The sequence below is a fragment of the Asterias rubens genome, chromosome 6, assembly GCF_902459465.1.
Source record: "Asterias rubens chromosome 6, eAstRub1.3, whole genome shotgun sequence".
Taxonomy (NCBI): domain Eukaryota; kingdom Metazoa; phylum Echinodermata; class Asteroidea; order Forcipulatida; family Asteriidae; genus Asterias; species Asterias rubens.
Window position 1 is genome coordinate 3,884,783 of NC_047067.1, and position 13,600 is coordinate 3,898,382.

At 37.9% G+C, this 13,600-nt stretch overlaps 1 protein-coding gene across 1 annotated transcript in view; it reads right to left on the reverse strand.

The window, feature by feature from the left end:
• The window catches only part of LOC117291286 (hyalin-like), a gene marked incomplete in the record, with an annotated part of 39,822 nt that overhangs the window by 9,541 nt on the left and 16,681 nt on the right, over window positions 1-13,600 (reverse strand). Inside the window, 14 exon segments of the mRNA XM_033772920.1 lie at window positions 357-596; window positions 1,285-1,524; window positions 2,327-2,566; window positions 3,363-3,602; window positions 4,347-4,586; window positions 5,383-5,622; window positions 6,419-6,658; window positions 7,455-7,694; window positions 8,491-8,730; window positions 9,475-9,714; window positions 10,510-10,749; window positions 11,543-11,782; window positions 12,336-12,387; window positions 12,526-12,743. Of these exon segments, the coding sequence (XP_033628811.1) occupies window positions 357-596; window positions 1,285-1,524; window positions 2,327-2,566; window positions 3,363-3,602; window positions 4,347-4,586; window positions 5,383-5,622; window positions 6,419-6,658; window positions 7,455-7,694; window positions 8,491-8,730; window positions 9,475-9,714; window positions 10,510-10,749; window positions 11,543-11,782; window positions 12,336-12,387; window positions 12,526-12,743 (3,150 nt within the window).

Sequence of the window (13,600 nt, forward strand, 5' to 3'; positions counted from 1 at the left end):
GGACTGTTTGTCATCAATTCATCTGGACACATGATATCTTACTTTTTGTGTTGACCACCCGGTGCAATAAAGAAACATTTGTTTACTTGCCGCAAGAAATAAAGTTTCGTTGATAATTGATAAGTTATGAAGCTTTCATATTGCTGTTTAAAGTGGTCGAACAGACATATGTTTGTTGGGCTTCGGTCATTAAGAGTTTCGGTCATGAGATAAGCGTTCTGACCATGTTTGTCAGCAAAAAGAAAGCGAATAATGTTCTCTTGTAAGCATACCAATCCAATGTTGATTAGGTGTATGTAACACTTTAAGAATGTTGCCAAAATGTTTTGCAAGTTTTGTAATGCTTAAAACGTTACCTTTTACGGTTACTGTGTACGAGCATTCCACTGACAGTCCACCAGAATCAGTGGCTGTGCATGTAATTGTGTTTTCACCAAGTACCATAGGGCTGTTGTCAGCGGTGCATACAACTGAGGGTTCGCCGCCGTCATTATCTGAAGCTGTTGGATTTTCCAAATCAAAGGAAGAAGTAGGCAATCCTTCGTCTGTCGGTACGTCCATGTCTACTGGGCATGTCATCTTTGGCGGTTCTTCATCTGTAGAAAAGAGAGAGAAGTAACTATAACATGGAGTTAAGACATTTGGTACTTTTTGTGTTGTTCCCGGTGCAACAAAGAAACATTAGACGGTGATGCAATCAATTAAAAATGATATCTTGTTTCTTAAAATTGTGAATAGATTTTCTTATAAACTAGTCATATCATGTCCAAATTCTTTGTACATTTTGTATATGTTTTGTATCAAATTGATAAGTTACGAAGCTTAAACACTCTAGACAAGAATTGTATCTTTGCAAAGTGATAAGTTACGAAGCTTAAACACTCTAGACAAGAATTGTACTTTGCAAAGATACACACAAGGTCATCAACAGCTTCACTCATAATTTGGTTTGGACCAAGTGCCAAAGTTACTTTAGTTTGTGGTCGATCGACCAAAATGATGACATAACTTCTTTCCGGTTTCACATTGCTGTTGAAAGTGTGTGCTCTTCCTTTACGGTAACTGTTGTAAACTTTTGTCGACTTCGAACAAACATATGTTTGTTGGGCTTCGGTCATTAGGAGTTTCGGTCATGAGATAAGCGTTCTGACCATGTTTGTCAGCAAAAAGAAAGCGAATAGTGTTCTCTTGTAAGCATACCAATCCAATGTTGATTAGGTGTATGTAACACTTTAGGAATGTTGCCAAATTGTTCTGCAAGTTTTGTAATGCTTAAAACGTTACCTTTTACGGTTATTGTGTACGAGCATTCCACTGACAGTCCACCAGAATCAGTGGCTGTGCATGTAATTGTGTTTTCACCAAGTACCATAGGGCTGTTGTCAGCGGTGCATACAACTGAGGGTTCGCCGCCGTCATTATCTGTAGCTGTTGGATTTTCCCAATCAAAGGAAGAAGTAGGCAATCCTTCGTCTGTCGGTACGTCCATGTCTACTGGGCATGTCATCTTTGGCGGTTCTTCATCTGTAGAAAAGAGAGAGAAGTAACTATAACACGGAGATGAGACATTTGGTATTTTTTGTGTTGTTTCCGGTGCAACAAAGAAACATTAGTTTACTTGCCGCAACAGATAAAGTTTCGTTGATGGAACTTTTGTAAATGTTAATTAAGTGGGCTATTTACTGTCTGTGAGCAATCCTCATTGCTTAAGAAAATGAGCAAACGGTGATGCAATGAATTAAAAATGACATCTTGTTTCTTAAAATTGAGAATAGTGTTTCTTATAAACTAGTCATATCATGTCCGAATTATTTCTTTATTTGTATATGTTTTGTAGCAAATTGATAAGTTACGAAGCTTAAACACTCTAGACAAGAATTGTATCTTTGCAAAGTGATAAGTTACGAAGCTTAAACACTCTAGACAAGAAATGTACTTTGCAAAGATACACAAAAGGTCATCAACAGCTTCACTCATAATTTGGTTTGGACCAAGTGCCAAAGTTACTTTAGTTTGTGGTCGATCGACCAAAATGATGACATAACTTCTTTCCGGTTTCATATTGCTGTTGAAAGTGGTTGCTCTTCTGCTACGGTATTTGTTGTAAACTTTTGTCGACTTCGAACAGACATATGTTTGTTGGGCTTCGGTCATTAACAGTTTGATCATGAGTTAAGCGTTCTGACCATGTTTGTCAGCAAAAAGAAAGCGAATAATGTTCTCGTGTAAGCATACCAATCCAATGTTGATTAGGTGTATGGGGGATGTAACACTTTAGGAATGTTGCCAAATTGTTCTGCAAGTTTTGTAATGCTTAAAACGTTACCTTTTACGGTTATTGTGTACGAGCATTCCACTGACAGTCCACCAGAATCAGTGGCTGTGCATGTAATTGTGTTTTCACCAAGTACCATAGGGCTGTTGTCAGCGGTGCATACAACTGAGGGTTCGCCGCCGTCATTATCTGTAGCTGTTGGATTTTCCCAATCAAAGGAAGAAGTAGGCAATCCTTCGTCTGTCGGTACGTCCATGTCTACTGGGCATGTCATCTTTGGCGGTTCTTCATCTGTAGAAAAGAGAGAGAAGTAACTATAACACGGAGTTGAGACATTTGGTACTTTTTGTGTTGTTTCCGGTGCAACAAAGAAACATTAGTTTACTTGCCGCAACAGATAAAGTTTCGTTGATGGAACTTTTGTAAATGTTAATTAAGTGGGCTATTTACTGTCTGTGAGCAATCCTCATTGCTTAAGAAAATGAGCAAACGGTGATGCAATGAATTAAAAATGACATCTTGTTTCTTAAAATTGAGAATAGTGTTTCTTATAAACTAGTCATATCATGTCCGAATTATTTCTTTATTTGTATATGTTTTGTAGCAAATTGATAAGTTACGAAGCTTAAACACTCTAGACAAGAATTGTATCTTTGCAAAGTGATAAGTTACGAAGCTTAAACACTCTAGACAAGAAATGTACTTTGCAAAGATACACAAAAGGTCATCAACAGCTTCACTCATAATTTGGTTTGGACCAAGTGCCAAAGTTACTTTAGTTTGTGGTCGATCGACCAAAATGATGACATAACTTCTTTCCGGTTTCACATTGCTGTTGAAAGTGTGTGCTCTTCCTTTACGGTAACTGTTGTAAACTTTTGTCGACTTCGAACAAACATATGTTTGTTGGGCTTCGGTCATTAGGAGTTTCGGTCATGAGATAAGCGTTCTGACCATGTTTGTCAGCAAAAAGAAAGCGAATAGTGTTCTCTTGTAAGCATACCAATCCAATGTTGATTAGGTGTATGTAACACTTTAGGAATGTTGCCAAATTGTTCTGCAAGTTTTGTAATGCTTAAAACGTTACCTTTTACGGTTATTGTGTACGAGCATTCCACTGACAGTCCACCAGAATCAGTGGCTGTGCATGTAATTGTGTTTTCACCAAGTACCATAGGGCTGTTGTCAGCGGTGCATACAACTGAGGGTTCGCCGCCGTCATTATCTGTAGCTGTTGGATTTTCCAAATCAAAGGAAGAAGTAGGCAATCCTTCGTCTGTCGGTACGTCCATGTCTACTGGGCATGTCATCTTTGGCGGTTCTTCATCTGTAGAAAAGAGAGAGAAGTAACTATAACATGGAGTTGAGACATTTGGTACTTTTCGTGTTGTTCCCGGTGCAACAAAGAAACATTACTTTACTTGCCGCAACAGATAAAGTTTCGTTGATGGAACTTTTGTAAATGTTAATTAAGTGGGCTATTTACTGTCTGTGAGCAATCCTCATTGCTTAAGAAAATGAGCAGACGGTGATGCAATGAATTAAAAATGATATCTTGTTTTTTAAAATTGAGAATAGTTTTTCTTATAATCTAGTCATATCATGTCCGAATTCTTTCTTTATTTGTATATGTTTTGTAGCAAATTGATAAGTTACGAAGCTTAAACACTCTAGACAAGGATTGTACTTTGCAAAGATACACACAAGGTCATCAACAGCTTCACTCATAATTAGGTTTGGACCAAGTGCCAAAGTTACCTTAGTTTGTGGCCGATCGACCCAAATGATGACATAATTTCTTTCCGGTTTCATATTGCTGTTGAAAGTGGTTGCTCTTCCTTTACGGTAACTGTTGTAAACTTTTGTCGACTTCGAACAGACATATGTTTGTTGGGCTTCGGTCATTAAGAGTTTCGGTCCTGAGATAAGCGTTCTGACCATGTTTGTCAGCAAAAAGAAAGCGAATAATGTTCTCTTGTAAGCATACCAATCCAACGTTGATTAGGGGTATGTAACACTTTAGGAATGTTGCCAAATTGTTCTACAAGTTTTGTAATGCTTAAAACGTTACCTTTTACGGTTATTGTGTACGAGCATTCCACTGACAGTCCACCAGAATCAGTGGCTGTGCATGTAATTGTGTTTTCACCAAGTACCATAGGGCTGTTGTCAGCGGTGCATACAACTGAGGGTTCGCCGCCGTCATTATCTGTAGCTGTTGGATTTTCCAAATCAAAGGAAGAAGTAGGCAATCCTTCGTCTGTCGGTACGTCCATGTCTACTGGGCATGTCATCTTTGGCGGTTCTTCATCTGTAGAAAAGAGAGAGAAGTAACTATAACACGGAGTTGAGACATTTGGTACTTTTTGTGTTGTTTCCGGTGCAACAAAGAAACATTAGTTTACTTGCCGCAACAGATAAAGTTTCGTTGATGGAACTTTTGTAAATGTTAATTAAGTGGGCTATTTACTGTCTGTGAGCAATCCTCATTGCTTAAGAAAATGAGCAAACGGTGATGCAATGAATTAAAAATGACATCTTGTTTCTTAATATTGAGAATAGTGTTTCTTATAAACTAGTCATATCATGTCCGAATTATTTCTTTATTTGTATATGTTTTGTAGCAAATTGATAAGTTACGAAGCTTAAACACTCTAGACAAGAATTGTATCTTTGCAAAGTGATAAGTTACGAAGCTTAAACACTCTAGACAAGAATTGTACTTTGCAAAGATACACACAAGGTCATCAACAGCTTCACTCATAATTTGGTTTGGACCAAGTGCCAAAGTTACCTTAGTTTGTGGCCGATCGACCAAAATGATGACATAATTTCTTTCCGGTTTCATATTGCTGTTGAAAGTGGTTGCTCTTCCTTTACGGTAACTGTTGTAAACTTTTGTCGACTTCGAACAGACATATGTTTGTTGAGCTTCGGTCATTAAGAGTTTCGGTCATGAGATAAGCGTTCTGACCATGTTTGTCAGCAAAAAGAAAGCGAATAATGTTCTCTTGTAAGCATACCAATTCAACGTTGATTAGGTGTATGTAACACTTTAGGAATGTTGCCAAATTGTTCTGCAAGTTTTGTAATGCTTAAAACGTTACCTTTTACGGTTATTGTGTACGAGCATTCCACTGACAGTCCACCAGAATCAGTGGCTGTGCATGTAATTGTGTTTTCACCAAGTACCATAGGGCTGTTGTCAGCGGTGCATACAACTGAGGGTTCGCCGCCGTCATTATCTGTAGCTGTTGGATTTTCCCAATCAAAGGAAGAAGTAGGCAATCCTTCGTCTGTCGGTACGTCCATGTCTACTGGGCATGTCATCTTTGGCGGTTCTTCATCTGTAGAAAAGAGAGAGAAGTAACTATAACACGGAGATGAGACATTTGGTATTTTTTGTGTTGTTTCCGGTGCAACAAAGAAACATTAGTTTACTTGCCGCAACAGATAAAGTTTCGTTGATGGAACTTTTGTAAATGTTAATTAAGTGGGCTATTTACTGTCTGTGAGCAATCCTCATTGCTTAAGAAAATGAGCAGACGGTGATGCAATGAATTAAAAATGACATCTTGTTTCTTAAAATTGAGAATAGTGTTTCTTATAAACTAGTCATATCATGTCCGAATTATTTCTTTATTTGTATATGTTTTGTAGCAAATTGATAAGTTACGAAGCTTAAACACTCTAGACAAGAATTGTATCTTTGCAAAGTGATAAGTTACGAAGCTTAAACACTCTAGACAAGAAATGTACTTTGCAAAGATACACAAAAGGTCATCAACAGCTTCACTCATAATTTGGTTTGGACCAAGTGCCAAAGTTACCTTAGTTTGTGGTCGATCGACCAAAATGATGACATAACTTCTTTCCGGTTTCATATTGCTGTTGAAAGTGGTTGCTCTTCCTTTACGGTAACTGTTGTAAACTTTTGTCGACTTCGAACAGACATATGTTTGTTGGGCTTCGGTCATTAAGAGTTTCGGTCATGAGATAAGCGTTCTGACCATGTTTGTCAGCAAAAAGAAAGCGAATAATGTTCTCTTGTAAGCATACCAATCCAACGTTGATTAGGTGTATGTAACACTTTAGGAATGTTGCCAAATTGTTCTGCAAGTTTTGTAATGCTTAAAACGTTACCTTTTACGGTTATTGTGTACGAGCATTCCACTGACAGTCCACCAGAATCAGTGGCTGTGCATGTAATTGTGTTTTCACCAAGTACCATAGGGCTGTTGTCAGCGGTGCATACAACTGAGGGTTCGCCGCCGTCATTATCTGTAGCTGTTGGATTTTCCCAATCAAAGGAAGAAGTAGGCAATCCTTCGTCTGTCGGTACGTCCATGTCTACTGGGCATGTCATCTTTGGCGGTTCTTCATCTGTAGAAAAGAGAGAGAAGTAACTATAACACGGAGTTGAGACATTTGGTACTTTTTGTGTTGTTTCCGGTGCAACAAAGAAACATTAGTTTACTTGCCGCAACAGATAAAGTTTCGTTGATGGAACTTTTGTAAATGTTAATTAAGTGGGCTATTTACTGTCTGTGAGCAATCCTCATTGCTTAAGAAAATGAGCAAACGGTGATGCAATGAATTAAAAATGACATCTTGTTTCTTAAAATTGAGAATAGTGTTTCTTATAAACTAGTCATATCATGTCCGAATTATTTCTTTATTTGTATATGTTTTGTAGCAAATTGATAAGTTACGAAGCTTAAACACTCTAGACAAGAATTGTATCTTTGCAAAGTGATAAGTTACGAAGCTTAAACACTCTAGACAAGAAATGTACTTTGCAAAGATACACAAAAGGTCATCAACAGCTTCACTCATAATTTGGTTTGGACCAAGTGCCAAAGTTACTTTAGTTTGTGGTCGATCGACCAAAATGATGACATAACTTCTTTCCGGTTTCACATTGCTGTTGAAAGTGGTTGCTCTTCCTTTACGGTAACTGTTGTAAACTTTTGTCGACTTCGAACAGACATATGTTTGTTGGGCTTCGGTCATTAAGAGTTTCGGTCATGAGATAAGCGTTCTGACCATGTTTGTCAGCAAAAAGAAAGCGAATAGTGTTCTCTTGTAAGCATACCAATCCAATGTTGATTAGGTGTATGTAACACTTTAGGAATGTTGCCAAATTGTTCTGCAAGTTTTGTAATGCTTAAAACGTTACCTTTTACGGTTATTGTGTACGAGCATTCCACTGACAGTCCACCAGAATCAGTGGCTGTGCATGTAATTGTGTTTTCACCAAGTACCATAGGGCTGTTGTCAGCGGTGCATACAACTGAGGGTTCGCCGCCGTCATTATCTGTAGCTGTTGGATTTTCCAAATCAAAGGAAGAAGTAGGCAATCCTTCGTCTGTCGGTACGTCCATGTCTACTGGGCATGTCATCTTTGGCGGTTCTTCATCTGTAGAAAAGAGAGAGAAGTAACTATAACACGGAGTTGAGACATTTGGTACTTTTTGTGTTGTTTCCGGTGCAACAAAGAAACATTAGTTTACTTGCCGCAACAGATAAAGTTTCGTTGATGGAACTTTTGTAAATGTTAATTAAGTGGGCTATTTACTGTCTGTGAGCAATCCTCATTGCTTAAGAAAATGAGCAAACGGTGATGCAATGAATTAAAAATGACATCTTGTTTCTTAAAATTGAGAATAGTGTTTCTTATAAACTAGTCATATCATGTCCGAATTATTTCTTTATTTGTATATGTTTTGTAGCAAATTGATAAGTTACGAAGCTTAAACACTCTAGACAAGAATTGTATCTTTGCAAAGTGATAAGTTACGAAGCTTAAACACTCTAGACAAGAATTGTACTTTGCAAAGATACACAAAAGGTCATCAACAGCTTCACTCATAATTTGGTTTGGACCAAGTGCCAAAGTTACTTTAGTTTGTGGTCGATCGACCAAAATGATGACATAACTTCTTTCCGGTTTCACATTGCTGTTGAAAGTGGTTGCTCTTCCTTTACGGTAACTGTTGTAAACTTTTGTCGACTTCGAACAAACATATGTTTGTTGGGCTTCGGTCATTAAGAGTTTCGGTCATGAGATAAGCGTTCTGACCATGTTTGTCAGCAAAAAGAAAGCGAATAGTGTTCTCTTGTAAGCATACCAATCCAATGTTGATTAGGTGTATGTAACACTTTAGGAATGTTGCCAAATTGTTCTGCAAGTTTTGTAATGCTTAAAACGTTACCTTTTACGGTTATTGTGTACGAGCATTCCACTGACAGTCCACCAGAATCAGTGGCTGTGCATGTAATTGTGTTTTCACCAAGTACCATAGGGCTGTTGTCAGCGGTGCATACAACTGAGGGTTCGCCGCCGTCATTATCTGTAGCTGTTGGATTTTCCAAATCAAAGGAAGAAGTAGGCAATCCTTCGTCTGTCGGTACGTCCATGTCTACTGGGCATGTCATCTTTGGCGGTTCTTCATCTGTAGAAAAGAGAGAGAAGTAACTATAACATGGAGTTGAGACATTTGGTACTTTTCGTGTTGTTCCCGGTGCAACAAAGAAACATTACTTTACTTGCCGCAACAGATAAAGTTTCGTTGATGGAACTTTTGTAAATGTTAATTAAGTGGGCTATTTACTGTCTGTGAGCAATCCTCATTGCTTAAGAAAATGAGCAGACGGTGATGCAATGAATTAAAAATGATATCTTGTTTTTTAAAATTGAGAATAGTTTTTCTTATAATCTAGTCATATCATGTCCGAATTCTTTCTTTATTTGTATATGTTTTGTAGCAAATTGATAAGTTACGAAGCTTAAACACTCTAGACAAGAATTGTACTTTGCAAAGATACACACAAGGTCATCAACAGCTTCACTCATAATTAGGTTTGGACCAAGTGCCAAAGTTACCTTAGTTTGTGGCCGATCGACCCAAATGATGACATAATTTCTTTCCGGTTTCATATTGCTGTTGAAAGTGGTTGCTCTTCCTTTACGGTAACTGTTGTAAACTTTTGTCGACTTCGAACAGACATATGTTTGTTGGGCTTCGGTCATTAAGAGTTTCGGTCCTGAGATAAGCGTTCTGACCATGTTTGTCAGCAAAAAGAAAGCGAATAATGTTCTCTTGTAAGCATACCAATCAAACGTTGATTAGGGGTATGTAACACTTTAGGAATGTTGCCAAATTGTTCTGCAAGTTTTGTAATGCTTAAAACGTTACCTTTTACGGTTATTGTGTACGAGCATTCCACTGACAGTCCACCAGAATCAGTGGCTGTGCATGTAATTGTGTTTTCACCAAGTACCATAGGGCTGTTGTCAGCGGTGCATACAACTGAGGGTTCGCCGCCGTCATTATCTGTAGCTGTTGGATTTTCCAAATCAAAGGAAGAAGTAGGCAATCCTTCGTCTGTCGGTACGTCCATGTCTACTGGGCATGTCATCTTTGGCGGTTCTTCATCTGTAGAAAAGAGAGAGAAGTAACTATAACACGGAGTTGAGACATTTGGTACTTTTTGTGTTGTTTCCGGTGCAACAAAGAAACATTAGTTTACTTGCCGCAACAGATAAAGTTTCGTTGATGGAACTTTTGTAAATGTTAATTAAGTGGGCTATTTACTGTCTGTGAGCAATCCTCATTGCTTAAGAAAATGAGCAAACGGTGATGCAATGAATTGAAAATGACATCTTGTTTTTTAAAATTGAGAATAGTTTTTCTTATAATCTAGTCATATCATGTCCGAATTCTTTCTTTATTTGTATATGTTTTGTAGCAAATTGATAAGTTACGAAGCTTAAACACTCTAGACAAGAATTGTATCTTTGCAAAGTGATAAGTTACGAAGCTTAAACACTCTAGACAAGAATTGTACTTTGCAAAGATACACACAAGGTCATCAACAGCTTCACTCATAATTTGGTTTGGACCAAGTGCCAAAGTTACCTTAGTTTGTGGCCGATCGACCAAAATGATGACATAATTCTTTCCGGTTTCATATTGCTGTTGAAAGTGGTTGCTCTTCCTTTACGGTAACTGTTGTAAACTTTTGTCGACTTCGAACAGACATATGTTTGTTGAGCTTCGGTCATTAAGAGTTTCGGTCATGAGATAAGCGTTCTGACCATGTTTGTCAGCAAAAAGAAAGCGAATAATGTTCTCTTGTAAGCATACCAATTCAACGTTGATTAGGTGTATGTAACACTTTAGGAATGTTGCCAAATTGTTCTGCAAGTTTTGTAATGCTTAAAACGTTACCTTTTACGGTTATTGTGTACGAGCATTCCACTGACAGTCCACCAGAATCAGTGGCTGTGCATGTAATTGTGTTTTCACCAAGTACCATAGGGCTGTTGTCAGCGGTGCATACAACTGAGGGTTCGCCGCCGTCATTATCTGTAGCTGTTGGATTTTCCAAATCAAAGGAAGAAGTAGGCAATCCTTCGTCTGTCGGTACGTCCATGTCTACTGGGCATGTCATCTTTGGCGGTTCTTCATCTGTAGAAAAGAGAGAGAAGTAACTATAACACGGAGTTGAGACATTTGGTACTTTTTGTGTTGTTTCCGGTGCAACAAAGAAACATTAGTTTACTTGCCGCAACAGATAAAGTTTCGTTGATGGAACTTTTGTAAATGTTAATTAAGTGGGCTATTTACTGTCTGTGAGCAATCCTCATTGCTTAAGAAAATGAGCAAACGGTGATGCAATGAATTAAAAATGACATCTTGTTTCTTAAAATTGAGAATAGTGTTTCTTATAAACTAGTCATATCATGTCCGAATTATTTCTTTATTTGTATATGTTTTGTAGCAAATTGATAAGTTACGAAGCTTAAACACTCTAGACAAGAATTGTATCTTTGCAAAGTGATAAGTTACGAAGCTTAAACACTCTAGACAAGAATGTACTTTGCAAAGATACACAAAAGGTCATCAACAGCTTCACTCATAATTTGGTTTGGACCAAGTGCCAAAGTTACTTTAGTTTGTGGCCGATCGACCAAAATGATGACATAATTCTTTCCGGTTTCACATTGCTGTTGAAAGTGGTTGCTCTTCCTTTACGGTAACTGTTGTAAACTTTTGTCGACTTCGAACAACATATGTTTGTTGGGCTTCGGTCATTAAGAGTTTCGGTCATGAGATAAGCGTTCTGACCATGTTTGTCAGCAAAAAGAAAGCGAATAGTGTTCTCTTGTAAGCATACCAATCCAATGTTGATTAGGTGTATGTAACACTTTAGGAATGTTGCCAAATTGTTCTGCAAGTTTTGTAATGCTTAAAACGTTACCTTTTACGGTTATTGTGTACGAGCATTCCACTGACAGTCCAGCAGAATCAGTGGCTGTGCATGTAATTGTGTTTTCACCAAGTACCATAGGGCTGTTGTCAGCGGTGCATACAACTGAGGGTTCGCCGCCGTCATTATCTGTAGCTGTTGGATTTTCCAAATCAAAGGAAGAAGTAGGCAATCCTTCGTCTGTCGGTACGTCCATGTCTACTGGGCATGTCATCTTTGGCGGTTCTTCATCTGTAGAAAAGAGAGAGAAGTAACTATAACATGGAGTTGAGACATTTGGTACTTTTCGTGTTGTTCCCGGTGCAACAAAGAAACATTAGTTATTTGCCGCAACAGATAAAGTTTCGTTGATGAAACTTTTGTAAATGTTAATTAAGTGGGCTATTTACTGTCTGTGAGCAATCCTCATTGCTTAAGAAAATGAGCAGACGGTGATGCAATGAATTAAAAATGATATCTTGTTTTTTAAAATTGAGAATAGTTTTTCTCATAATCTAGTCATATCATGTCCGAATTCTTTCTTTATTTGTATATGTTTTGTAGCAAATTGATAAGTTACGAAGCTTAAACACTCTAGACAAGAATTGTACTTTGCAAAGATACACACAAGGTCATCAACAGCTTCACTCATAATTTGGTTTGGACCAAGTGCCAAAGTTACCTTAGTTTGTGGCCGATCGACCCAAATGATGACATAATTTCTTTCCGGTTTCATATTGCTGTTGAAAGTGGTTGCTCTTCCTTTACGGTAACTGTTGTAAACTTTTGTCGACTTCGAACAGACATATGTTTGTTGGGCTTCGGTCATTAAGAGTTTCGGTCCTGAGATAAGCGTTCTGACCATGTTTGTCAGCAAAAAGAAAGCGAATAATGTTCTCTTGTAAGCATACCAATCCAACGTTGATTAGGGGTATGTAACACTTTAGGAATGTTGCCAAATTGTTCTACAAGTTTTGTAATGCTTAAAACGTTACCTTTACGGTTATTGTGTACGAGCATTCCACTGACAGTCCACCAGAATCAGTGGCTGTGCATGTAATTGTGTTTTCACCAAGTACCATAGGGCTGTTGTCAGCGGTGCATACAACTGAGGGTTCGCCGCCGTCATTATCTGTAGCTGTTGGATTTTCCAAATCAAAGGAAGAAGTAGGCAATCCTTCGTCTGTCGGTACGTCCATGTCTACTGGGCATGTCATCTTTGGCGGTTCTTCATCTGTAGAAAAGAGAGAGAAGTAACTATAACATGGAGTTGAGACATTTGGTACTTTTTGTGTTGTTTCCGGTGCAACAAAGAAACATTAGTTTACTTGCCGCAACAGATAAAGTTTCGTTGATGGAACTTTTGTAAATGTTAATTAAGTGGGCTATTTACTGTCTGTGAGCAATCCTCATTGCTTAAGAAAATGAGCAAACGGTGATGCAATGAATTAAAAATGACATCTTGTTTCTTAATATTGAGAATAGTGTTTCTTATAAACTAGTCATATCATGTCCGAATTATTTCTTTATTTGTATATGTTTTGTAGCAAATTGATAAGTTACGAAGCTTAAAACACTCTAGACAAGAATTGTATCTTTGCAAAGTGATAAGTTACGAAGCTTAAACACTCTAGACAAGAATTGTACTTTGCAAAGATACACACAAGGTCATCAACAGCTTCACTCATAATTTGGTTTGGACCAAGTGCCAAAGTTACCTTAGTTTGTGGCCGATCGACCAAAATGATGACATAATTTCTTTCCGGTTTCATATTGCTGTTGAAAGTGGTTGCTCTTCCTTTACGGTAACTGTTGTAAACTTTTGTCGACTTCGAACAGACATATGTTTGTTGAGCTTCGGTCATTAAGAGTTTCGGTCATGAGATAAGCGTTCTGACCATGTTTGTCAGCAAAAAGAAAGCGAATAATGTTCTCTTGTAAGCATACCAATTCAACGTTGATTAGGTGTATGTAACACTTTAGGAATGTTGCCAAATTGTTCTGCAAGTTTTGTAATGCTTAAAACGTTACCTTTTACGGTTATTGTGTACGAGCATTCCACTGACAGTC